The following is a 27,432-nucleotide window of genomic DNA, read 5'->3' as shown; positions in this document are numbered from 1 at the left end:
TCTGTATTGGCTTCTCCTTAGTTACGAATACGTTTTAAGCTCTTACCACTCACATACCCAATCTATTCAGTTTTTGGAATAATTACCGATGTAAAAGTAGTGGATTTATATAGTTATGAGTTTTACAGCTTTCCATATGTTGTGGTCCCAGCTATGTTGTTATCGGACAAGCCATATCCCAGTCTGAGACTTAGCTTGGTCCTATTTTGTTTGGTTCTGGTTTTAATGAAGTGGTTTCTGCTGAAACAATGTTGCAGACTTTGCTTCAACAGTGAAGCAAACCTGTTAACAATAGAAATGAAACTAAAATACAATAAGCCAAACTAATCGATTTATAACACAAATTCAAATATTTGTGAACACAGTAAAAACATAATCCAATGAATCTCAGATATATTGTTATGAGCCAGACCAGACACGCTCAAAATATTTTAAGATAGCATATATCCTAATTTTTTTTTAAACTTTAAATCTATGTTTGAAGTGCTTGTTTCAGATGTGATGTGACTGGTCAAACTACTTGACATTAAGCAAAACACAACTTACTTAAACTCTACAATTAAAATACAGACGAAAGACAAATTCACAATAGCTTACCAATTGAAAACTTAACCAAATAATAGATGGATACTGTACCTATCACTAATTAACTGTTCCAGTATAGTAACATCCCATAAATATACCCCTTGGCAAAAAGATAAATTCAGGCACAGATTCTTACATACAGTTTTCCAATTAATGACAAAACAACATCAAGTGAGATTTCAGAGAATGTAGCAGTTAGGAATCATTTCCTGAAGCACCAAGTCTTCTGGGACCCAGACAGCTTCTGACTGCTACAGCCAAAAAAAAACTAAAAAACTGATCTGAGAGAACTTCCATTGTTATAACTGTTTTAAAAAAATCTAAGGGCCTCCTAAACTATTGACTTAGGCCGTCTCCAGTTACTACTTCGGTAATTCTGCCTTTAAAAACATCTCTTCAAAAAAAAACCCCAGGACAAAGTAACCCTTTTAAAGTGCCAGCATCGTCACACTATTTATAAATTGAAAAGAAAAAACATCAACAAAATTTGTGCAGTATCCAAAACACAACCCTGGTATAGTAACCTAAAACTATAAGAACATAAAAGAGATAGGAACAATAATTCCCCACCAATCACTGTTGATATTTTTCCTCAATCCCAGTCTCCTGTCTTCTCGCCATAAACTTTGATTCCTATACCAAATACAAACCTATCAATCTTGGTCTTAAATCCACTCAATGACTTGGCCTCCACAGCTTTCTGCAGCAACAAGTTTCACAGATTCATCCTCATCTCAGTTCTCAAGAGTCGTCCCTTTACTCTGCTGTTGTTCCCTTGGGTCCCTGTCTCTCCTATTAGTGGAAACAACTTCTCAACATCCACTCCATCCAGGCCTCTCAGTATTCTGTAAATTTCACTCAGACTGCCTACCATCCTTCAAAACTCCATCGAGTAGAGACCCAGAGTTCTCAATTGCTCGTCATACAAAGATCATTCTTGCAAACATCCTCTGGATCCCCTCCAACACCAGCACATCCTTCCTTAGGATAAGGGGTCTGAAACTGCTCACAATATTCCAAATGTAGTCTGACTCCGCAGAGCCCTTTACAGCCTTAGCAGTACATCTCCGTTCTTGTATTCTAGCTCTCTTGAAAGGAATGCAAAAACTGTATTTGCCTCCCTAACTGCCAGCTGAACCTGCATGTTAACCTTAAGAGAATCACGAACTAGGGTTCCCAAGATGTGCTTCAGATTTCCAAAGCCTTTTCCCTTTTAGAAAATAGTCTACACCTCTATTCTCCCTACCATAGTGCATTACATCACACTTTCCCTCACTGCATTCTATCCGCCACCTCTTTTTCCATTCTCCTGGACTGTCCAAGTCCTTCTGCAGCCACCCTGCTTACTCAATACTAGCTGCTTGAACACTTACTTTTATGTCACCTGCAAACAATGCCTTCAGTTCCTTCATCCAGATCGTTAATGTACAACACTAACCCCCGCAGAATACCACTAGTCACTGGCTACCATCTTTTTTCCCCTACTGTCTGCTTTCTGCCAGTCAGCCAATCTTCTATCCATGCCAGTACCTTGCCCCTAACACCATGGGCTCTTCTCTTATTTAGCAGCCTCCTGTGAGGCACCTTGTCAAAAGGCCTTCTGCCATTCCAAACAGATCACATTCACTGGCTCTCCTTTCTTTAACATGCTCATTACCACATAGAATAGAACTCAGAATCCCTACAGTGTGGAAACAGGCCATTCAGCCCAACAGGTGCACACCAACCCTCCAAAAAGCATCCCACCTGGATCCACCCCCTACCCTATTCCTGTAACTCTGCATTTACCACAGCTAGCCCACTTAGCCTGCACATCCATGAACACAAAGGGCAATTTCGCATGGCCAATCCACCTAACATACACATCTTTGGACTGTGGGAGGAAACCCGGCAGAAACCCATGCAGACATAGGGAGAACATGCAAACTCCACACAGACAGTCACCCGAGGGTGGAATTGAACCCAGGTCCGTGGCGCTGTGAGGCAACTGTGCTAACCATCAAGCCCACTGTACCTGCTCAAAGGATTCTAACAGATTTGTCAGACATGACTTCCCCTTGACAAAGCCACTCTGCCTCAGCCCTATTTGATCATGGACTTCCAGGGACAATCTCAGATTCTAAAATCTTATCAACTGAACACAGGCTAACCAGCCTGTAGATTCCTGTCTTCTCCCTCCCTCCCTTCTTAAACAGGATGTTGCATTAGCCATTACCTAATCTTCTAGGCCCCACTCTGATTCCAGTGATTCCTGAAAGATCACCACCAATACCTCTACAATTTCCTCAGCCATCTCCTTCTCAAGTCTGCGGTGTAATACATCTGGTCCAGATGATTTATCCATCTTTCGACCTTTCAGCTTCTCCAGCATCATCTCCTTAATGATCGCCATGCCACTCACTTCTGCTGCAGAGTCAGAGATGTACAGCATGGAAACAGACCCTTTGGTCCAACTCATCCATGCTGACCAGATATCTTAAATTAATCTCTCTGACTGTCTTGTAGTTCTGGTGTGCTGGTGGCTTCTATTGTAAAAACTAATACAAAGTACCTTCTCAGTTCCTCCACCATTTCTTCATTCTCCGTTACTACTTCTCCAACCTCGTTTTGCAGCAGACATGTCCACTCGTGCCTTTCACTTACCTTTTAAATACCTAAAGAAACTCTTGCAATCTTCCTTTATACTACACTAGGTAATTTATTCTCACATTTCATCCTCTCTACCCCCACCCCCCCCAATGCTTTTTATAATTTTCCTTTACTGGTTTTTAACACAATTCCCAATCCTCTGGCCTCCCACTAACCTTCATCACTTTGTACGCTTTTTCTTTTGCTTTTGCTTTTATGATGCCCCTGACTTCCCTTGTCAGCCATAGTAGCCTCATCCTCCCCTTAGCATGTTTCTTCTTCCTTGGAATGAATTTCTGCTGTGTCTCCCAAATTACCCTCCTGAAACTCCTGCCATTTTTGCTCTGTCGTCTTCCCTGTTAGGCTCCCCTACCAATTAACACTGACCAGCTCCTCCCTCATATCTTTGTAGTTACCTTTACTCAACTGCAATACCATAATACAAGTTTTACAAAGGATGCCCAAAACCTACATTTGTGCCTTTAATTGCTCCACCGTCTTATACTATTTATGTCTGATTCTAGCTTCTCCCTCTCAAACTGCAGGGTGAATTTTATCATATTATGGTCATTGCCTCTTCAGGGTTTCTTCGTTTTAAGCTCCCTAATCAGAATTGCCTGTTCCATAGTGGGCTACTCCAAAAAGTAATTCCAGAAATTCCTTATCTCAGGATATATTACCAACCTGATCTTCCCAGTCCACTAACATACTGAAGTCGCCCATGATTATTGTAATAGTGCCTTTCTATAGGCCTGATCTATCACCTGATTTACTCTCCTCCCCATATTCTGACTACTGCTAGGAAGCCTGTACACAGCTCCCACCCAGCTCTTTTTTCCCTTTGCGGTTCCTTAATTCTACCTACCCAGATTCCACACTTACTGACTCGATAACGTTTCTTGCTATTGATTTGATTTTATTTCTTACTAACAAGGTAACTGTGCCCTCACTGCCTCTCTGCCTGTCTTTTCAACTGGACACATATCCTTGGCTATTTAGTTCCCAACCCTGATCCCCTTGCAGCCACATCTCTGTAACATCCACAATATCGTATGTGACAACTCCAATCTGTGCGACAAGCTAATTTCTCTTGTTTCATGTACTGTGTACATTTATGTACAATACAGGACCGAGGGTGCTGAAATCTCCCTTCTCATAGGGGCGCCCTCATCTGTTGTTCCTAAAGTTACTTTCCTGACCCTTCCATATTCTGCCCTATTAGTTGTTTTGCAAAATTTTAACAAGCTCTGCTGGGCCCTCTCCTCCACTTAACTTTTGCCATAATGTCACATTGCAGCTGAACCCACGTTCCCACTAGAAATTTTAAAGCCCTTTCCACGGTCCTAGCGATGTGATTCACCATTATGCCTGTCTCAGCATGATTCAAAAATACATCTTGCAAGGATCCAAAAAAAAACATGGCTCATATAGGAGTAACACCACAGTCACTGTCTCCAATAACTTAATAGGTTTAAATCACTTGTGACTTTAACTTATAGACTGGAACTCACATTGCTTCTCCTTAGAGCTATTACAAATTTACACTTAAATGAACTCTGTTTTAAATAACCTCTTTAAGAGTTTTATCCCAATGCTCCCGGTCTGGGAGTCACATTAAGTCTTCAGGGTAATCTAGTTTCACAACATTCTTAACTTCTTACAAACAGTAGCATTGACTAGCATCTTCATCGAAAGACTTCACAACACTGGCAAAAACATGAAGCAAAACTGAAAAACAATTTCTAAATTATGGGTATTTCCCTTAAAATAAAAAAAACTGACCTTCTAAACTGGAGATTGTTCATCTTGTTGGGATGTAAAACCCTACCAGAGTACAAAAAAACCTATTATTTCAAAAGATAGGACTCAAAAACTGTTTTAAAATAAGTCACTATAGCTGCAGAAATACTGACAAGGCAATTAATAACTTTAGAAAACCCATATATTATTAACACAAAAACTTAAGCCCCAAACTTTAAACTTTAAAGAAACAACATAAATAGACAATGCCAGTCATTTCCAATCCGTGGATGACTACGAATCTCTGACCCTAAAAAGTGGATGGTTTGTACTAAAGGCCTTCTCCACATCACCAGAAGGAAGCAAGGTACTACAACAGAACCCAAATCTCAGTACGGGGCATACACTCACTTCACCTATAGTGACCTTGACCTAACACTGGAGGCTATGAGGGAGAGGAGGGAGGTCTTATTCTTATCAGTCAGCAAGAGGCAACCACCTTGACAAGCAGCTCTTTTTATCAGCATCACGCCCCTCATATTCCAATGTCCCCCATCCTTAATCTTCTGCTCCTCCCCTGACTTTGACTTTCTAGGGCCTCAGTTCCCTTACGATTTAGATTTTGGATTTAGGTTTATTTAATATGGTCATTTGTACCTGGGTACAGTGAAAACTGGATAAAAATGTTACCATGTTCTGGCGCCACCTTGGATTACAGAATAAATTACTTAAATTGTATTAGCAGTAAAATACTGATTAAATTAATATTACTAAAACTGAAACAGCTTCAAATGTTTATCTTGTCTCTCCATCCGTGGGCTTCACTCTCTCTGTTCCTCCAGACGCCACTGACTGACACCATCCCTGGGGTCCAAGCAACATGTTCCTCTTCTGCTGCCTCCGAGCTGGAAACAGACACACTGCACAGGTCCTACGCCTCATCTGACACTGGATGTGGACAGATTTGCAACTCTCTGCCCATTTACAGGGAGTGCAACAGACCACCATAACTTCAAAGACCATTGAAAGTGTACTGGAGGCCATCACATATGACTCTAGATGGTAATATTGGACACATCATATCTCAAAGTGATACCTGGTCTGACAGCAAAATGAAAGCTTCTGGCCTAATTGTTTATCAGCTTGATCAGTCATTAAAACATAAATCGAGAAAAAGATGCTGCTAATGTACTTTAAGAAAAGGTCAAAGTTTATCACACACAAAAAGGGAAAGAAAGAAACAATTTTACATTACACAAGAACTACTGGAAACCATCTAACAAATATCAGTAACAAAAGGTTCAACCCCTCAACAACCACATTACAGATATTTAAACCTCAGCAAAGGGTTACCTATCTTCACTTTAAAAAAATCCCTTGTTCAATTGGCATGGATGTAATTGATTTCAAACTTTCATCTTTCGGGTTTACTAAAAGCTTTTCAAAGAAATAACAGCTTTTCTATATACTTAGTTACCAGCAGTTCTGTCTTCTGGAGTTCTTTTCCAGAATCACCAAAGACATTTTCTCCAGCCTTCACTTTTTGGAGAACGAAACTAGCAGCATCGTTTTAGGCGTTATTGATTTGTTCGCCAAGCTGGTAGGTTGGTTTGCAGATGTTTTGTCACCATACTAGGTAACATCAGCTACCGACAAAAGTAACAAGCGGGATAGGCCAACAACGCTTCATCGGAGGCTCACTGATGATGTTACCTAGTATGGTGACGAATTGTCTCCAAACCAACTTGCTAGTTCAGCGAACAAATCAACAATCTCATCCATAACCCAAGCTACAAGTCTCCTCAAAAACTTTAAGCATTTTTTCACTCTGCCTCACCTTTGATACTGGACACCCGATGCTTGGTAACAGCAGTTTTATTTTTCTCTTCTACTTTTCATTCTTAATCCATTGAACTATTTATCACAAACTCTAATCCAAGAATATGGAACCAAATTTTAATAAATGCATTAAATTGGTAAACTTTAGACATCCCAGTGCCACACACACAGCGATTTCTCAAATTAAGCTAAAACTTAATCCCCCTTAGAACAGTCAGAGATAGCAAGAACTGCAAATGCCAGAGTCAGAGGTAATACACCATGGAGCTGGAGGAACACAGCAGGCCAGGCCGCATCAGAAGAGCTGGAAAGTTGATGTTTCAGGTTGAGACCTTTCTTCCAAACCCACATCAATTGCCATCTAAAAGGAACAGGGCAGCAGGTACACAAGAACACCATCATCAGCAAGTTCATCTTTGGGCCACACATTACCTTGATTTGAAACTAGGACATGGTTTCTTCACTGCCCCAAGTAAAAATATTGGAAAATCTCTACAGCACTGAGTGTGCCTACCACTACGGGCTGGAGAGGATCAAGATGACAGCTTACCGTCCCCACTACCTTCTCAAGGGCATTTCTAGATGGCAATTGCTTGGCTAGCCAGTGATACCCAAATTTCATCACAATAAAAAAGAAAACAAAAATCTGCCTGCAAGCTTTCATCTTAGTTGGGATCACAAGATGGTCATTGAGATTACCATAAACTCATATCATACACAATGACACAATTTGAGATTTAGAAGGAATTCACAAACCTACCAGGGTTTTAAGATGATTGAAATAAAGAAATTTGGCAACATTTACACAGTTTACCTTTTTTTTATCCTTTATGGTTTTGTCCATTCTTCCAGTTGGAAATCTAGATGAGAAGTACACAAAATTAAATTTAATTGCAGGTATCACAGCTAAGTAAATAGCAAAGCTCTTTTCTCTAAGGTAGGGTGTTCAAAACTAGAGGGCATATTTTTAATGTGAGAGGAGACAGATTTAAAAGGGACATCGGGGCAACTTTACAAAGAGGGTGGTTCGTGTGTGGAATGAACTACCAGAGGAAGTAGTGCATGCAGGTACAGTTATAACATTTTAAAAAACATTTGGATAGGGACACGGATAGGAAAGGTTTGGAGGGAAAATGGGCCAAATGGAACTAGTTTAGTTTAGTTTGGGAAACTTCATCAGCATTGTCAAGTTGGACCAAAAGGTCTGTTCTGGCTGTTGGATTTTAGGACTCTATGTAACACTTTTTAAAATTAGAAAATAAGGAACCTAACGTTTCAATACTCATCTATACTACATTAAAGCTGTTTTTCCACTACAGGAGGGTTCTTGCACAAATTCTTGAAAATCATTACTTTAAGTCAGAAGACTAAGTGAAGTATTGATTCTCACAGGATTCACCGCTGAAACTAGAGACAGGCTCCATAGGGCCTTCCTTAGCAAATAAAAAAATTAAAAATTATATCTATACGCTCTATATTAGCCCCTGTACTTCAACTAGTTTAATGCCTACACTGGCATAGGAGGGCTGGAGAGGCACAACATGAGGAGGTTGCCGAACAGACTAGTCTGGCACCCTCTGGGCAGAGGTTTCGATTTTTGGGTGGGGAGGCGTGAATGCCTGGACAAAGCTGGCAAGCCAACAGCCAGGGATGGAACGCTGAAATCAACAGTAGCCAGTGCCATGCAGACAAAGTGCCAGCTACATCACATCCAGCAGGGTTCTTTGGGTAGTACAGGCTTGCAAAATCCTCTGCAGTGGGCATAGGTTGCTCCTGAGCAGAGGCCTGAAGCTTGGTATCGGTCTTAGATGGCAGTGTGGGGAGATGCCACAATTTAAATGGCTGGAAGCAACTTCATTGAGCTAAACTGGTCAGGTAACATACTGCAGTCAACAAGATTCTAAAAACTGGCAACGTTCAATGAGATCTGCACCTCTAATAGCTTTGAGATGTTAAAAATGATACAACAGTATTTCAAACTCCGACTCCCTGTACTGTTGGTCATCTCACTGAAATACCGTGCTTTTACACTAGTTCAGCCTAACAATTCCAAAGTAAAACCCGTAATAGATTAGATCATAAACACTAATAGATCTAAAAGATTCCTCAGTTAATTAGAATTGACCACGTCACAACCATCTGGTTAAATGCAAACATGTCAGCAAGTGAACCAGAATAATGCTACATTTCAGAATGTAAGATGTCCCCTTTCCCAAAGCCAATTTTGATTTTGCTTGGTAAATAGATGCATGTGGTCATGATACCTTGCCCCACTTTTCTAAGCTTTGGTCACAATAATGGATTGACTCGAGGAGGATGCCCTTAGCTAAAATGTTATAGCCCATAAACAACTGATTGTTTTACTCCCTGGTTGTAGCTTTACTAATTGTGTATCTTTGTCCCATTTGATTTGCCACAATATTTACAGCATAGGAAGGGCCCCTCAGCCTAACTGACCCATGCTGATGTTTACAATTCAAACAAACAAAACAAACATTGTCCTATCGCTCCTTACATAATGCCAATTTCTATTCCCATCTCACCTGCTTCTCTTGGGTGTGTTTGACTACGCCCAAAATGGTAGAGTTCTACATTGTAACCACTCCGGGTAAACAAGGTTCTCCTGAATTCCCCATTAGATTTATTAATGGCTATCCTATACTTAGAGCCCATATTTATTATTATCCCCAACAGAAAATGTTTTATCCATTTACCCTTTCAAATCTTTTCACAATCTAAGATTATAGTGCCACTCTTAATGATTTTCTGTTGCCCCTCAGGAACATAACTGGGGCCTGTTCAATGTCACCTCTCAGTTTTGTTAACACTCTATTGAATCTTTTTTGTGTCTTCTCCTGTTTGTCTATATCCCAATAGGTAATATATCAACGGTCTATTTGTCTATGAGCTTGAATAATCATCTGGCATTATTACAGCTCAAGTTTTATTTAGTATCATTTCTACTGGGTTATTTCTCGAGAATATGAATCCCCTGTTCAAACAGGAAATTTACAACTGGTAGATCAGAAAATCAGAACCATTAGAACAGTCCATATCTGTTAAATCATTTCTTTTGTGTTTGAATGATCTTATCTGGAACTGTGGTAAACAGCGCAAGTAAATGTCTCGCTATGGATTCTGCTGATAAAGGAGAGACAAGGAAACATTCTCTCTCTAGAGCTGCATTTCACGATATTCTGGTTCTGACAAAATCAGTACATAACTTTGATGGCTCATCAATAGCATTTCTCGACATCAAGATATCACACGTAAATTTTCCAAACATTTCATTATACGTTAAAGGATTTATCGTTTCAGAGAATTGCTTGCTACACTAATTATTGTCACAGCCCTATAATTAAACCACTCTCCCCAAGGTTATAATGACAGGCTACCTCCTCTGGATTGGGTTCAGAGATCCTGCACCCCATCCAACTCCCATTTCTCTGGGATGCCAGGGTAGATTGATCAGAAGCTCCAAAACACCAGCTTGGCAAAGGGTTTTACCCAAAACTGGCTCCATCTCATAGAATTATATTTCTAAATTAATCAAAGAAATATTTTAAACAAATGGTCTTTAATATTTCTCTTGAATGTTGGAGTCCATCAACAACAGAATTTTGAGTGTTTACTGCATAGCATGAGATTTCATTTAAAAAGTGATTACAGCATTACTTAACTTTCAAAATTCTAGCAGATGGAAACAAAGGGGAAGAATTGTGAGAAACAAAGATGTCACAATGCCTACTGAACTAGTATCAGCAATTCTTGCTACCAAACACGTGTTGTTTTCGAAAATAAATATTTATTCTTAGCAAAAACAATAAACTAACCCTCTCATGAAGCTGGGCAAGGGGACAATGATCATCTAGCACAATGAATAGCTGTCCCACGGCCATGAGCCAAAAGGGTTCAGACAATTGACTGACGCAGTGTAAGGTACCTAACCCCAGAAACATGATTTAACAAGAAGTGCTAGACTCAGAACAGGATGCAACCAGTGAAGCTCACAGGGCTTAAGCTAAGAGAGAGAGAGAGAGATAATGGGAACTGCAGATGCTGGAGATTCCAAGATAATAAAATGTGAGGCTGGATGAACACAGCAGGCCAAGCAGCATCTCAGGAGCACAAAAGCTGACGTTTCGGGCCTGGACCCTTCATCAGAGAGGGGGATGGGGGGAGGGAACTGGAATAAATAGGGAGAGAGGGGGAGGCGGACCGAAGATGGAGAGTAAAGAAGATAGGTGGAGAGGGTGTAGGTGGGGAGGTAGGGAGGGGATAGGTCAGTCCAGGGAAGACGGACAGGTCAAGGAGGTGGGATGAGGTTAGTAGGTAGCTGGGGGTGTGGCTTGGGGTGGGAGGAAGGGATGGGTGAGAGGAAGAACCGGTTAGGGAGGCAGAGACAGGTTGGACTGGTTTTGGGATGCAGTGGGTGGGGGGGAAGAGCTGGGCTGGTTGTGTGGTGCAGTGGGGGGAGGGGATGAACTGGGCTGGTTTAGGGATGCAGTGGGGGAAGGGGAGATTTTGAAACTGGTGAAGTCCACATTGATACCATATGGCTGCAGGGTTCCCAGGCGGAATATGAGTTGCTGTTCCTGCAACCTTCGGGTGGCATCATTGTGGCAGTGCAGGAGGCCCATGATGGACATGTCATCAAGAGAATGGGAGGGGTTGTGGAAATGGTTTGCGACTGGGAGGTGCAGTTGTTTGTTGCGAACTGAGCGGAGGTGTTCTGCAAAGCGGTCCCCAAGCCTCCGCTTGGTTTCCCCAATGTAGAGAAAGCCGCACCGGGTACAGTGGATGCAGTATATCACATTGGCAGATGTGCAGGTGAACCTCTGCTTAATGTGGAATGTCATCTTGGGGCCTGGGATGGGGGTGAGGGAGGAGGTGTGGGGACAAGTGTAGCATTTCCTGCGGTTGCAGGGGAAGGTGCCGGGTGTGGTGGGGTTGGAGGGCAGTGTGGAGCGAACAAGGGAGTCACGGAGAGAGTGGTCTCTCCGGAAAGCAGACAGGGGTGGGGATGGAAAAATGTCTTGGGTGGTGGGGTCGGATTGTAAATGGCGGAAGTGTCGGAGGATAATGCGTTGTATCCGGAGGTTGGTAGGGTGGTGTGTGAGAACGAGGGGGATCCTCTTGGGGCGGTTGTGGCGGGGGCGGGGTGTGAGGGATGTGTCGCGGGAAATGCGGGAGACGCTTCTTCGCTAATCCTGCACTGGAATAACCATGTTGAGACCAAAGGAAATTGGGGAAGTCTTACTGACAGTGGGGCGCGGTGGTGTAGTTCTTCTTGAGTCATGCAGAACTTGTAAGCAACAGTTCTTATCTGGCAGTCCCCAGACAGCATTCTTCATTAGTCAAATGGAAGATGGACTAGAGAAGTGAAGGAAGATCCTGAGAAGAGTTCCCTAGCATCTCATCTAGAGTGCAGGATGCTATCCCCATCACTTCACCGAGACCAACACATTGCACCCTGACAGCAAGTTTGTCCTGTGGTATACGTGAACCATCCCTCAATTATTGCGGTTGTATACTTTCTTTGCATAAGTAAAGAATGGATAACAACTAAACTGCTGCTTCTTAAACTCAATAAGCTAAATCGGAGAATTGCCTATATTAGGTAACTGCCACAAACTCCAAAAGATCAACATTTCAATCAGGATTTCCAATGTCATGGAGTCATAGGAACAGTTAGTTCTCAGCCTTACAGCAACCATTCATAGCATTTTCATGATGCTAAATTACTGACTTTAAATTTCTAACCAGAACAAATAGTATCCACAGGGCATCTCCAGTCCTACTGAAATACAGATAAATTCTTTAAAATTATACATTTTCCCCAAGTGTTAAGTTTACTGTATATTGGTTATGCTTTCATTCCATTCTTCCACGCTATGAAATTAGTTCCAAAAATAGCATGCTGTTATTTAGAGCAGGCTTCAAAATAAAATATCCATTCATAACATACAGTGATACACTTTTGCTTACATTAGGCACTATCCCTTGGCTGTCAAAGATCTTCATTAGCCGCAGGTCTTGCCAGGATGGTGCAATGATACTTAAAAGCAAAAACAAATTTAGGAGAAAGTTGTATTCTTGGAACACGTACGATTCCAACAGTCCATAATCAGCTGTTAAAATAACAGCCCTGATTGTTGCTTATATGGACTTGTAAAGCCTTTTGGTGTGACAACAGTTGTGCATTTAAATACAAAATGCAAAAAATTGCTGCCTCAGTTTCATTATTCCACCATAAACAAGGCAAAAAAAGTGGTATAGCCAAGGTCTTTTCCCCCCAAGATAGGGGAATCCAAAACTAGAGCGTACAGGTTTAAGGTGAGAGAGGAAAGGTTTAAAAACGGACCCAAGGGGAAAACATTTCACGCAGAGGGTGGTGAATGTATGGAATGAGCTGCAAGGAAGTGGTGGAGGCTGGTACAATTACAACATTTAAAAAGCATGTGGACAGGCACATGAATTGGACGGGTTTAGAGGGATATGCACCAAATACTGGGAAAAGGGACTGGATTAATTTAGGATATCTGGTCAGCATGAAACAGAGTTGGAACAAAGGGCCCGTTTCTGCATTTTCTATCTGCCTCAAACTTGAAATACATGGTGTGCTAAGAAATTGCTGACTTTGCCTGGCAGATACAAACGAAGCACATCACAGCACAACCAGAGATCGTAAGAACTGCCGATGCTGGAGTCAGAGATAACAGTGTTAAGCGGGAGGAGCACAGTAGGCAGACAAAGGAGCAGGAAAGCCAACATTTCGGTCAGGACACTTCTTCAGAAATTCTGAAGGTGGTCCCGACCCGAAACGTCAACTTTCCTGCTCTTCTGATGCTGCCTGGCCTGCTGTGCTCCTCCAGCTCCACACAGCACAGTCAGATAAGTTGTGTCATTTAAAATGCATTTCTATAGAGATTAACATGAGAAGTTTCACTTACTGTCAAACAATTTTTTTGGTACTGATTATTAGAGTGGCAGCTCATTGTTTCAGGTAATGAATTGTTAGAAATTGAAAAAAAACAATTTCTTTGGACGCTTAAGACCCAGTACTGCTTTCCTTCTGTAATCAATTTCATCCACTCTAATTTAATACCATCTCTAATCCTAATACTGATAAATTCGCATTCTTTCGATCACTTTGGTTATGAAAATGCATAGTTGCTTGCTGTATTCACTCAGATGGTCAATGTCACAGTAAGAGCAAAAAAAAACACAGTTCACGATTTTATGACTTTGCCAGACAATCAATCATTTTAAACACCTCAAAAGTATAAGGGCATGTCCAGAAATGGACACCATTCCACTACAAATCATGGCCCAATGGTACAGGATATTGGTACAAGTGATATAAACATTGAAATGCCCAAATAAATGGCAAAGAGTATAGCAGTGGATTAAACATAGTTCACACTGGCTAAAATGAACATATACAGTGCAGAAAACAAAAATAAAATGAAACCTTTGAACGAGCATTTACACTTTTCTTTTAGAAAAGTGCCATTGAACCCAAACACATTTAGAGGTATTCCTACCGTGATGAACTGTGTTACACTAAGGATGGGCAACAAATACTGGCCTGCTAGCAACAGCTATATCCCACAAATGAATTTAAGAAAAAGTTCAAATATCTGACATCAGGTTAAGGCACCTGGTTAACATAAAGACAGCGCTGCTCAGGTGTATTTGTATGACAGCACCAACTAAACTCTCAGAGCTCAATGTGTGAGAATTGAGATTGTACTTTTAAAAATAAATTAATATTAAACTTTTGAAACACTAAGTAATCAGACAAGGCAAATTGGAAAAGAGACATGCACTGTTCAATTGTGAGAAAAATATAACCCAAACGATCTTCTTAATCATACAACATACAGCATAGCAGAATACTGTTCACAAATAACAGCAAACAACTCCATGCACCATACAAACGTATAGCTTTTACAATAGTGTCAGACCTGGGCTACAGTAGGAGGCTTCAAAACACCCAGGTCAGAAAAACTCAGAAGGAAATGTAGAAGCAGTATTTTGAAGTGTTTACAATCAGCATTAAAAACGAAATCTTTAGTATGGATCTCGAGTCAAAAGAATACATGCAGATGGATTGTATAAAAGACATGTTATTTAAAAAAAAACTGAGAGCAGCAGTTTCACTAAAGGTAAAATTTTAGTCAAGACAATAGTCAGAACCAGATTAGCAAGTAAAAGAAAATTGTACAGACAGCAACAAACGTAACTGGAAGACTGTTCAAAGCTGTGATGTTTTTCTGTATATAAAAGTAAATATCTTTAAACTGGTCATGAGTTGACTGTAGTACTGTGCCACTGTTCATATACAAGATGCCAAATATGCTACTGAACTACTTGCCAAACTAAGCAAGTACCGAATATGATGAATAACCAGAAAGTCTTTAATTTAAAATTCTGAAACAAGGGGAGTCAGTTTCTAAAAGTGAGTATGTCATCAGTTAAAGTTTATCAAAAGAATTGATGCTATCCTGTGCAAAAGAAGTTAAAAAGTGAGAGATGCAAATCACACCATTTAAAGACCTGAGATGCACTGAAGCAAAACAACGTACAACGTACAGTTTATGAATAAAGACACATGTTCTATCTTACATCCACTGACGAAATGATTCAGTCATGATTTATGATAAATTTGTGAAGAGCTTGATAAAAATAAGGGAATGTAATTTTAAGAAGGTCAAAAAAACAAACAAGAACAGCAGCAGTATGGCAACAGCAGTCAGACAATTAATAAAATAAGTGAGAATGTCTGAATTTTAAAGGTTCAAATACTGTAACAAGAAAAACATTATCTAAGGTGGACCACAAGGAAGCAGCAGCTCCAAAGACCCCAAGAATGTTTAAGATTCTACTAATTGCGATGAGAGGACTGGCAAGTACAATTGGATCAAGCCTCAAAGTTTGGTACCTTACATAGTCCTTTTCGCAAAGAGCAGTCTGTTGGTTCATCCCTTTTTCAGAAGTGTTTGATTGTAATATGCACCAATATTTATCGGGCTGAGAGGAGGAAGATAACACTGAATGCTTGATTTGAAGGGAGCTATGCATAAATTAGGATCCTTGTCCAAATGCAAGCTGGAAACATGTTAGAATTCCTACTGAGCTGGCAGCACTCCCAAAGAGGCTTCAGTTCAGGGTTTTCTGCTCCTCAGATTAGAATTTCTGGTGGAGTGAATGCAAGGAGGCAGACAGTGGGAGAACACACAGAGCCAGACAGAGGTAGAAGAGACGGAGTTTGTAGGGGGCGGGTGGGGGGGAAGCAAATGGGGAGAGACGGGAGGAAAGGAGAAGTGGGAAGGCAGAGGGGCAGCCCCTCCTGGCTCACAGATAGTGAGAAAGGAGCATCACTTCTTCCTGCTAGGAGTTGCAAAGTTTCCCTAGCTTGAAACTAAAAAAAAAGATAGAATCCAAGCCATTTCAGTTCTGGAAAGGAGCAACATGCCTCCTTTGTAACATGTTGTCCTTTGCTTATCTGCTACCTAACAAACCTGGAAGGGAGCAGATTCCAGTTAGCTAGCTCCAGGAATGAAGTTTGTTTTTTAAAAAAAACCTTAACAGCTTAGCAATCTAACCAAACTTTCATTTTAAGAGGTTAACATTAAATGTTCAATCTTGTAAACTACAACTGTGAATAGGATTAATTCCATGACTAAAAATGGAACACAAACAAGTGCACTGTAAAAACAGCAGAGGTCAATTATTCGGTTGTATTGGAAGAAACATAAACATTGTGCTTTTGAAAACACAATCTCAGGATGTTATGCTAATACCAATTTGCAGGATCCTAATGGTGGACTCTAAGACTGTGATACCATTTTTTTAAAAAAGGGTGGGGTTAGCTGTTCAGATGACTGGGCATTAAGGATGTTTTTAAATCAACCTGTTTGAATGTGTCAAACCACACTTCCATGGATGCAAACCTGATGGCCTTTTGGTTAGCTTTTATCCTATATGGCTGTCTATCATTATCTTCTATGTTTTTACTCATCAGCCTAAATTTAGATCATTGAGTTCCTTGCCCGAGTTCTGAAGGGTCAATGGACTGGGAACATGAACTCTCTCTCTCTCTCTCTCTCTCCACAGATGGTGCCAGACCTGCTGAATTTCGCCAGTAATTTCTGTTTTTGTTTCAGATTTCCAATATCTGCAGTACTTGGTTTTATTTAAGCCAAGAGAATGTTTAAATCCTGCTGTGCATTAGAGTCTTGGCACTGAACCCACGAACAGTGACCAGATCCATTCCTGATGTTGTGACAGAGATAAGATTACTGAAGTAGCTGTACCAGGCACAATGCCCTAAAGCTCCTTTGGCGCAATGATTAGTTTCTGATGATGTTTAGTTTCTTTCCCCTTATGTGGCATGTATCAAATCCAGTAACCAGAAAACTCACCCCAGCATCTGTGTGGTTGAGGCCCTTAGCAGATCTGTTTTTTTTTGAAAAACAGAATCAACCCATACAGAGCTTTTACTGCCCACCTCTGGAGCAGGAGGAAGGTAAACCTGGGACACTACTAGTACCCCACAAGAATCCTTAAGGCCCTTAGTAGACTTGGTAAAATGTTGCCTCAGGTTCTCGCCTTCCCTCTGTATTCAGCTCTTGATCAACATCTTAAAATGTGATATGGAGCCTTATTTTTCTGACAGAATCCCAACTGATTGCTGGTAGCTGGTTGTCAATGTTATGCTTACTTCCGTCACTTTGTTAATTGTTGGGAGGCGGCTACTTAAGAATGGAATACTTTGGTGTCCCTATCTCAGGCCCAAGGGGTCTTCAGATATAGTGGTGGCATCCCTATCTCTGAGCCAGGAGACATGTGTTGAAATCCCATTTGCTCTAGACGTTTCCCATACATACCTGAACAAGTTGATTCATTTTTTTTCCCCCAAAACAAAAGGCTCTTCTGGTACAATGATAGTGTCCATATATCCAAGCCAGAAGGTAGGCCCAGACCAGGTCAGGTTCAATTCTTACTTGTCCTGGATGTGTGATCATTACACGTCTGAACAGTTGATTAGAATAACTACACCTGGGCAATTTTCCACACTAAACAGATATATCATGGAAATAGTTTGGCTGCAGGACAACCGAGTTCAGATACACAAAATCTTTAGCCATCAGTAGCTTACAATCCAAATTGATCGGGGGCCCTCCCGTGGCACGGTGATAGAGTCCCTACCCCTGAGCTGGCAGACCTGGGCTCATCTTAGCTGTTCCAGAGGTATATAATAACATCTCTGAACAGGTTGTGTAGGAAAAAAATAAGTTAATTTTTTAAAAAAATTGGTTAGATTGTGCTCTTGTAGTGGGGTGGTAGTGGCCCTACTTCTGAGACAGGAGGCCTGGATTCACGTCCCACCCACATCAGATGGCTGTTGAAACCAAATTTCTCAGATCATCCACTTGGCAACGTCGGTAGAGGACACATTTGCAGACATTCCATACTTGTCTCGTGCCTTGCAATGACTTGTTCTGCCTGGTTGAGATGGATGTGTTTACAGAGGCTGCTCTGCCCAATTTCCACAGTTTGCAAATGGATATTACAGGCCTGTAAATTGTTGTTTTAATTCGTTGGTGTTAGGATAATGCAGCTCAGTCTTCTAGCACACAGGAAGTCATATGTTACAATTTCAGTAAATTGCTGCCTCATTCCTGTGCCTGCAAATCCTAGGATGCTGTATTTCAACATGTGAAGAGTTTCCTAGCATTCTCCAGTACAATGCTCAGAACTAAGTAAAATAGGTCACAGGGGAAGGGTGGGAATCAATTTAAGCTAAAACTCTGAATTTATTTGAATTTCTGCTACTTAATGTCTTCATGGCTCACGCAATCTTGAACAAATTACTTCTGGATGCTGCATAAACAAAGACAGATAGATAGAAAGAATCTGATTAAAATAATCCATCTATTAAGTCAGTGATCATACGACATCCACTCATTTAATTACACAAAAAGAATATTTCAAGTTTCACACATTTATCATTCTGCTTTAGTCCATGCTGCTGACTCAGGCATGAGAGCCTTCTTAAAGTAGCTTGAAGAGGAGATATAAAGCAGCAAGCAAAATGCTTGTCAGAGCCTGATGACTGATCTGAAATATTAGTGCTCTCTCTTCAAAGATGCTGACAGACTTGCTGAACATTTCCAGCTTTTATTGCAGATTTTCAACATCTGCATTATTTCACCTTTGAAACTGTCATTTGCATTGCAGTTCTGAGAAAACCAAAAAGCCCAAATTTTGAGATGCTCAGTATTTAGCGCTGCTGAAGGGCCAATAAAACAGCAACCACACCTGCCCAAGTCAAACATGAAAATCCAGAAGTTCTGCATTTCAATCTGCTCCTCCAGGAATATGGTTTTTAAAAATCAGTATCTTGCGGAGCATTAAAATACTATTGTTGGTGTCCATCCCAACTAAATACACCAGAAATTATTGGGGATTGTCTATTTCTGGGCTTAAGTTCTAAGATGGCATGTTAAAGTCTTAATTGCTGACAATCTCTTTGGCATTGAAATTTATTTCTACATTCAAATGTCATTGGAAATGCATCCCAGCCCTATAGATATTAAATTAGATTAAAACAAGCTGCAGAAATAAGTGGACCAGTGTTTTAGAATGTTATCATCTAGTTTTGGGTTTGAATTAATTTATAGTGATGGGATAAAACATGAACATGTATTTAGCCCTAACTAAACTCCTTGTGGCCAAGAAACAAGATATGTCCCTGTACCTATCCCCACAGCCATCTATAGGCCTTATGCCAACTTAGGTGCAATTAATGCCAACTCATGCTCCCACCCACTAAGTTTTGTCCTTATACTCAACACTGACAGGTCTCAGGACCAATGCAGAAATGGGGCTAAAAAATAAGATGTTATCTATCACTTCATCAAAGTGTTCAAGGCCAATAGTCCAAAAAAAACTGATTTTTGAAATTACAAAGCTGGTGTTAGGTTTATAAAAGTAATCATGACAGATATCAGATTGTCAGTAAAACAAAAACACCAATAAAAAACAAACATTCATTGAGTGAAGCTAATGGTATAGAACAGTGTGTGTCATGTAAAACAAGCTGCCAATTTAGTTTAGTCTTTCCTGGTTTTGACTGCAGCTTTAATACATTTAAGAACAAGATTGTATCTGGAAAATGAAGAACAGATCAAATCCATTGGAAAGAGCTCTGCAGTCTCAACATTAGTGAGATGTCAAACCAAGGTTGCCTAATTTGAATCTACCGCTCCATTGGCATCACAAAAACAAATTCATTGGTCATTATCAGCAGGATCTTTTTGGGAGCTTGCTATGTACAAATTGGCTGCTGGGATTCCTACATGAAAGCAGTGGAAGAGATGTCCTCTGCATGAGTTTTTAAACTTTCATTAGTAAGAATGTACAATGGATATTTTAAATTTAATCCAGCAATATACTGTCATAACACAAGGGTTTCCACAGGTCAGAAATCACTTGCAGCCATGATGATACAATGATCACAGATAACATTTTCAAAAAAAAAATTGTTTTCAAAGCTTAAACAACCCGAATTGAATGCCTATTTGTGGTCTGTGAATTATTAAACAAATAGGGAACAAACCATTCCAAGTTCTGCAAAACCTTGAGCTCAAGTGGCCACAACAGTTTAAACTATAGGGAAAAACTCTCAAAGGACATAACGAGTGGCAAAAAAAAGCGCTAATATATTCCAAAACTAGTTGTACCTAAAATTGCCACTATTCTCCATTTACGTTTTTGCAAACTTATTCAATGAATGGCTATTCTTACAAACTTGAAGCACGCAAAGTTTGAACCAGTCTATTTGTTTAGTCCTATTCTGCCCGTGTTAGAGTTGTAACAAGTGGACAAAATTGCTGGCAACTATCCAAAATCCTTTGCCTAGTTGAAAGTTTCATTTGTCAAGATTTATTGGTGAACCAAAATCACATTCAGTTCTGAAGTTCCCAAATTGCGAAAAACAAACACGAGCTAAATAACGTGAACCAATTAACAAAGTGACAGACAGCACCCAGGTGAGACAGAACACCATCACAATTGAGCATTCCCCCAACATTAGAAATATAAGATTGGTTATCTAAGGTTAATGCTGGTAAACATGAACATATATGGGACACATTTGGGAGCAGATAGGTTATTGATTAGAATAATATTGCAAATATTATAAAAGGAAGACACCATTAAGAAAAGGGGGAAGCTGGTGAGCAATAAAAGGAAATGAGCAAGGGGAATGAATATTTGGCAATTAGGAAGTTCTTAAGATTGCTGAAGACATTAAAAAGCAATGCAAAATACTGAAACTTCAGCGTGGGCAACAATAACTCATGCTTTACGAGAATGTAAAAGGGTGAATCACTCAAGCGCTCCACAGTCTTGCTTTTAATAAAAAAGTTAACTAAGCTTTCACGTTACTGTTGGCAAACAATAGTGGGACACAGTGTAACAATTAGACACTCCTGTGATCTGGATCATATCATCGTGTTCTAAGATTGTGTACCATTTTAAGTTTCCTAGAACAAACGGGTCAACACAAGACAAGACATGGGTTTAGTTTCAGTTGTTTTGTTTTATGTTCAATAAAACATCCTATGAAAAGGTACCGGGTCAGTTTAGCTCTGATGATGTACTGTTGCAAAAATAAAATAATGCATCTACTTACCCACTTTGGAAATTGGGATTGGACAAAACATTCATTATTGCTCACCATCGACTTAAGTGGAGCTAAAAATCAGGTGGGGATGTCTAGAAAAAAAAAGTGTTCTACCCAAGGAACAGATTGGATTAAAACTACATCCCTTCTCCCACACTTATCAATCTACCATCTGTCCTTCCCATAGCATAAATACTTGATTTTCTATCCCCCCACCCCACAATTTCAAGAGGCTAGATATCTCTTCATGATCAGTAGTCACTGACAGATACACCATTGTTTGCAATCTCTTCAAAATACCTTATCCCACATTCATTATACCTCCAACTGCATTTGCAATGACAATACAGTACAAGGCTAAATGGAGCAGCTGATCATTCAAAATACATTTTAAACAATACATCTGGGACGTATTCTTGAAATATGGCCTTACAATCATTAATTACGGTGTAATCATTTTGAAAAGTGAAGCTCTTTCAAAATGGGGAGGGTTGGATATTATAAATACAGTCAGAGATATACAGCATGGAAACAGACTCTTCGGCCCAACTTGTCCATGCCGACCAGTTATCCTATATAAATCTAGTCCCATTTGCCAGAATTTAGCCCATATCCTGCTAAACCATTCACATGAATATACCCATCCAAATGCCTTTTAAATGTCGTAACCGTACCAGCCTCCACCACTGCCTCTAGCAGATCAATCCATACACACACCACCCTCTGTGTGAAAGTGATCCCTTTTATATCTTTCCCCTCTCACCTTAAACCTATGACCCCTAGTTTTGGACTCTCCCACCCCAGGGAAAAGACCTTGTCACCTTACCCCATTCATGCCCCTCATTTTATAAACCTCCATAAAGTCATCCTTCAGCCTCCGACACTCCAGGGAAAAATAGTCCCAGCCTATTCAGCCCGTCCCTATGACTCAAACCTTCCAACTCCGACAACATCCTCAAATCTTTTCTGAACTATTTCCAGTTTCACAACATCCTTCCCACAGCAGGGAGAGCAGAATTGCACAATACGTCAAAAATGACCGAACCAACATCCTGTACAGCTACAGCAACATGATCTCCCAAGTCCAATACTCAGTGCACTGTCCAATAAAGACAAGTATGCCAAACACCACCTTCACTATCCTAGCTACTTGCAACTCCACTTTCAAGGAACTAAGAACCTGCACTCCAAGGTCTCTTTGTTCAGCAACAGTCCCCAGGGCCTTACCATTAAGTGGAAAACTCCTGCCCTGATTTGCCTTTCCAAAACGCAGCACCTCATTTATCTAAACTAAACTCCATCTGCCACTCCTCAGCCTTTTGGCCCATCTGATCAAGATATTATGGTACTCTGTTATAACCTTCTTCTCTGTCTGCTAAACCTCTACTTTTAGTGTCATCTGCAAACTTATTAACCCATACCTCTTACGTTCACATCCAAATCATTTTTTGATTACTTCTTATTGCTAAATTAAAAGATATTAAAAAGCACATAATAATTTGAATTACCAATTCATGGAATCAGGGATACAAATTCTTTCCCATTTTGTGCAGTAGAGTGTAAGTTAGTATCCAGGTGCCTAAATTGCTGGTGATGACAGATGGAGGAAGATGACAAATTAATTCACAACCATTTACAGCCTCTTGCTATGGGGTAGGTAACTGTGTGAAATACTAAAATGGCCACCATGGTAAATATGCCAAAGTAGGTAAATGAATGAGCAAAACGGAAACCAAATAAAGAGCCATCATTAAAATTCAAAAAACAGCATTTGAAAGATATTGCTTTCATTTTTAAACAGTGTCACTAGTTGGTCAATTTTTTCATCCTCTTACCACCAACTCTATCAAATCCTCCCAAAGCCTCAGATGTTTCAATGAGTATAGGTTCAATCTTTCTTCAGTAGACAACCCTGACATCTCAGAACCAACCTACTAACCTTCGCTGAACTAGCTTCAGTGCAAGCATACATTTCCTGAAGTAAGGAGACCAGTACTGTAGAAAGAGTTGTAATCCCACAAATGGTCTGCAGAACTGTAGCAAGACTTCCCTACTTTTAAACTCCATACAGCTTGCAGAAAGACGAATATTTCATTCACCTTCCTATCACTTGCCACACTGGCATGTTAACCTTTTGTAATTTATAAACAAGGACACCGAGGTCACCCTGCACCATTGCATTCTGTAGTTTTTCTTCATTTAAGTAATACTGTGCTTTGCCAGCAAACTTACAACTTTCCACGCTACAGTTTAGTCCAAGTTAAATCTTGCCCATTTACTCACCTTATATCCCTTTGCAGACTCTTTGTATCCTCCTCACAAATTAAATTCCCACCTATTTTCGTATTATCAGCAAATTTAGCTACAATACAGTTGGCCCCTTTCATACAGGCAGTCAGTCAATCTAGATTGTAAAGCACTGATTCATGTTGCACTCCACTAGCTCTAATTTGCTGACATGAAAATGATAGCAATTTGAACAATAGTGATCCATTTGCCCTAACTCCTGCTCGTAAGTCAATCCTCTATCCATACTCTTATTACCACCAACATTATGTCAATGTGCTCTCAACTTTAGTAGTGGCCTTCCATGAGGTGCCTTATCGAACATCTTTGGGAAATCCAATACACCACAATCACTGGTTTTCTTCTAGCAGTCCCTGCTTGCTCCATCTTCAAAAAAAATTATACTTTCAGGAAACTAAGTTGATTGATTGATTGCATCATGACCAAGTGCCCTGCTGTTATCTCTTTAATAATTAATTCTAGCTTCCCCCCCTCCCATAAGTGTTAAACGAATTGGCCTATTGTTTCTTGTTTCATCTCCCTCCATTCTTGACTACAAGTGTTATATCTGCAGCTTTCCAATCTGCTTAGACCTTCACAGAATGTACTGAATTGCAAAAAATTATAATCAATGCAATGACCATCTTTGCAGCCATGTCTTTTAAGTGCCAAGGAGGTTTGTCCTTCTTACAATCCCATTAGTTTTCACTGTATTTTCATTCTAATAATCATAACTGTTTAAAACTCTCCATTTTCTCCCTGGGTTTACTACTATTCTTGGAATTTCTTTTGTGAATAGTTGACGGTATTAACCAAATAGCTGATCATAAGTTCAGGATGAGCTTCCCTGAAGGCCCAGCAAATGCCCTCTATAGATGCTGCAATGAGGTCCTCACAGCAGGAAGATCCTTCAGTTTATCCCTAGCCTGTGCCGAGTTAATCAATATTCAACAGGATGAGAAGGCAAGAGGATAGGTCTTCTACTTGAATGTAATGATCAATAAAGTGAGGGGATCCAATCAATAAGAAGAGAAATCAATACAATTCTTAACCAGTCTCAGGCCACATAGCTGGGGGAGGAAAGGAAGAACAAGTAATCGTTCCAATTTCTATCCAATAATCCAAAATTCTGTGCAATGTCAAATGTCTAAGACTAGACAGCCAAACGTGTTTCAGTCAAATAGCCTGCTACAGCAGATACATCTGATTGCTTCTCACCCAAGCTAACATACCTGGAAGAATTGTCTGTTATGCAAGATATAATGAACTGCCTGGGGGTCTTCTAGTACAGCAGTAGTGCCTCTACCTCTGGGGAGGGAGGCCCAAGTTTAACTTAAATGAAAAAGTCCCACCTCTTCCACAGATATGTCATAACATCTCTGAACAAGTTGATCAGAAAAATCGATAAAGTATTGTCTGCATTAATGTAATTGGGCCTCAGTGGGAATCAGCATTTTCAGCAGATTAGAACAAAAAAAAGTTAGGAAAAAGGAAGCAGTGGAAGAAAATATTTGGGATGTCAGCACTTAGTTGCCACCCCTTGCATTTTAAAAATTCCAATGATTAATACAGATGTCAAAGCCTAGAAATCCACTAGTCAACTAAACAGCTCACATATGTTCTATACACATTTGCATTAAAACGTACAGCTTTCACAGAACTGTGCGCTTTGAGAAGACCTTTAGTTTTGTGGATAGATTAGAGAATAAAGATTGAGGCAATTTGATACGGGTGTTCAAAATAAGGGAACCAGACAAAGTAAAAAGAAACGCAAAGGGAGAAACCTTCCACTGGCAGCAGAATTGAAAACCAGAGAACAATTGAAACTTACTGGCAAAAAAAAAGCCAGAGACAATTAAATAAAAAACCTTTTCCCTTTAAAAAAAAGCACAGTGAGTGGTTTTGATGTGAAATGCACCTCCTCAGAATGTGGTGGAGGCAAGTTCAATTATGAGTTTCAAAAGGGAATTGAAAAAAAGTTATAGGGCTACAGAAAAAAGGCACAGGATTGAGACTAGGTAAGTTGCATTTGACAGAGCAAGAGTACAGACACACCAAAAAAGGGTCTTGATCCAGGGTCTAGGCCCGAAACGTCAGCTTTTGTGCTCCTATGATGCTGCTTGGCCTGCTGTGTTCATCCAGCCCCACACTTTGTTATCTTGGATTCTCCAGCATCTGCAGTTCCCATTATCTCTTGATCCATGCTGCAACCAATTTATGAGTCTCAACTGAATGCAATGCATTCACTCTGCTGTGCTTGACTTTGCTAAAAATATCAACATTTTAGAAAGCCTTGAATGTTCCTTAGAAGCACAATATATGGAGAGTTTGGGTTAAAGCACATTAATATTTTCCCAAGGCAGTTTCTTGCATTTAAAAATCAGTCTAGATTAATTAGATAACAACTTCCACTGTCAGTTAGTTCTGCACATGTTTCTCAGATGCATTACCATAGCACAAAGAGCACTAGATTAAATGCTTCACTCAGACCACAAAATTGGCTAATATAGACTTTGAAACATTTTACAGTGGTGTAATAGGAAATTATCAGAGATTAAGTTCCATAAAAGCGTGTTAATGTTGCACATTAGTGATATCCACTACACCTAATCCACAATGAACATTAATGCTGGACTGACACTGGTAACAAATACTGCTGTATACTCTAGCTACCTACATTTCTGAGTCAGACTCCTGCCTCCAGAAAAGATGTACCTGAACATAAGCAAATGTGTCCTTTAAACCAGGATTATGCAGTAGGACTGGAGACACTTGGGAGTTGAAAGGCTGAACAGTAGAAAGGGTGTACCTGGCAGATATTTTTGGGTGCATGCAAGAGCATTTATCGTCCAGAAATATTTCATTCAAACTGGAGGAATACAACTGGAAAACAGATTCAAATGACCAAGATGGTAATTACTCAGCATAAACAATTTTTTTTACATGATTCCATCCAAGTACCAGCATTGTCATCAACATAATTGTTAAATCATGCCCATTAACTAAACTATGTGGGTCATGGTTTGTAGTTGTGTAATTTGCATGAGTAATTCATATGTTATGAAGTGATTTTGAGTATCCAAACAGAAACAACTGTTTATTCAGTGGTCCTTTTGGAAAAAGTAAGCATTGGCATAAAATATTGGACTTCAAGGACTACACAAGTGAAGAAAAATCAGATTGTAATTCCCCTCTGGTCCTGGCTCCCACAAAATCCTATTAGTACTTACTGTTAAGGCTCATAATAAGTTCATGGAAACTTGAGAAAGCCAGAAAAGTCCTGCTACCACACAGGGAATAGCCACTGTTCAGAAAATTATATTTTCAAGAAATAAACAAACAATTTTAACATGATGGATAGATAGGTCAGATATCAAAGCATTTCACAGAGTGGAATTTCCTGGTAGGAAGGGGAATGAGATCAGGAAATTACAGACATTTGTACTCCCAATTTGCACTTCAATTACCTGCCAATCTCATTACACTCACAACTTAAAAGTCAGCACAGTTGTAAAACAGGTCTCAAGCAGAAAAGTCAGAGAAAAGTGTGGAACTTATTCCATACACTCCCTTAAGTATGACAATCAAACTTTTCCCAAATCTACTCACATTCTAAGCATATGCAACAATCATCTCATTCATCAATTGCCCTTCAA

The 27,432-nt window shown here is 40.0% G+C and overlaps 1 protein-coding gene across 6 annotated transcripts in view; it reads right to left on the bottom strand.

Moving 5' to 3' along the window:
- The window catches only part of snx10b (sorting nexin 10b), a 62,237-nt gene that overhangs the window by 21,357 nt on the left and 13,448 nt on the right, over window positions 1-27,432 (bottom strand). For 4 of the 6 annotated variants that reach the window (XM_048555471.2, XM_048555498.2, XM_048555455.2 and 1 more), the window contains exon 2: window positions 7,607-7,652. In XM_048555471.2, coding sequence (XP_048411428.1) covers window positions 7,607-7,636 — 30 coding nt within the window. In that variant the 5' untranslated portion in view covers window positions 7,637-7,652. Of the gene's footprint in view, window positions 1-7,606; window positions 7,653-12,780; window positions 12,851-22,316; window positions 22,381-27,432 lie in introns of those variants that run through there. The other 2 variants (XM_048555480.2, XM_048555462.2) reach the window with 2 other exon arrangements.

This window comes from Stegostoma tigrinum, chromosome 2, assembly GCF_030684315.1.
Source record: "Stegostoma tigrinum isolate sSteTig4 chromosome 2, sSteTig4.hap1, whole genome shotgun sequence".
Lineage (NCBI taxonomy): Eukaryota > Metazoa > Chordata > Chondrichthyes > Orectolobiformes > Stegostomatidae > Stegostoma > Stegostoma tigrinum.
Note: the sequence above shows the minus strand (reverse complement) of the source record. Positions and strands in the feature narration are given on the sequence as shown.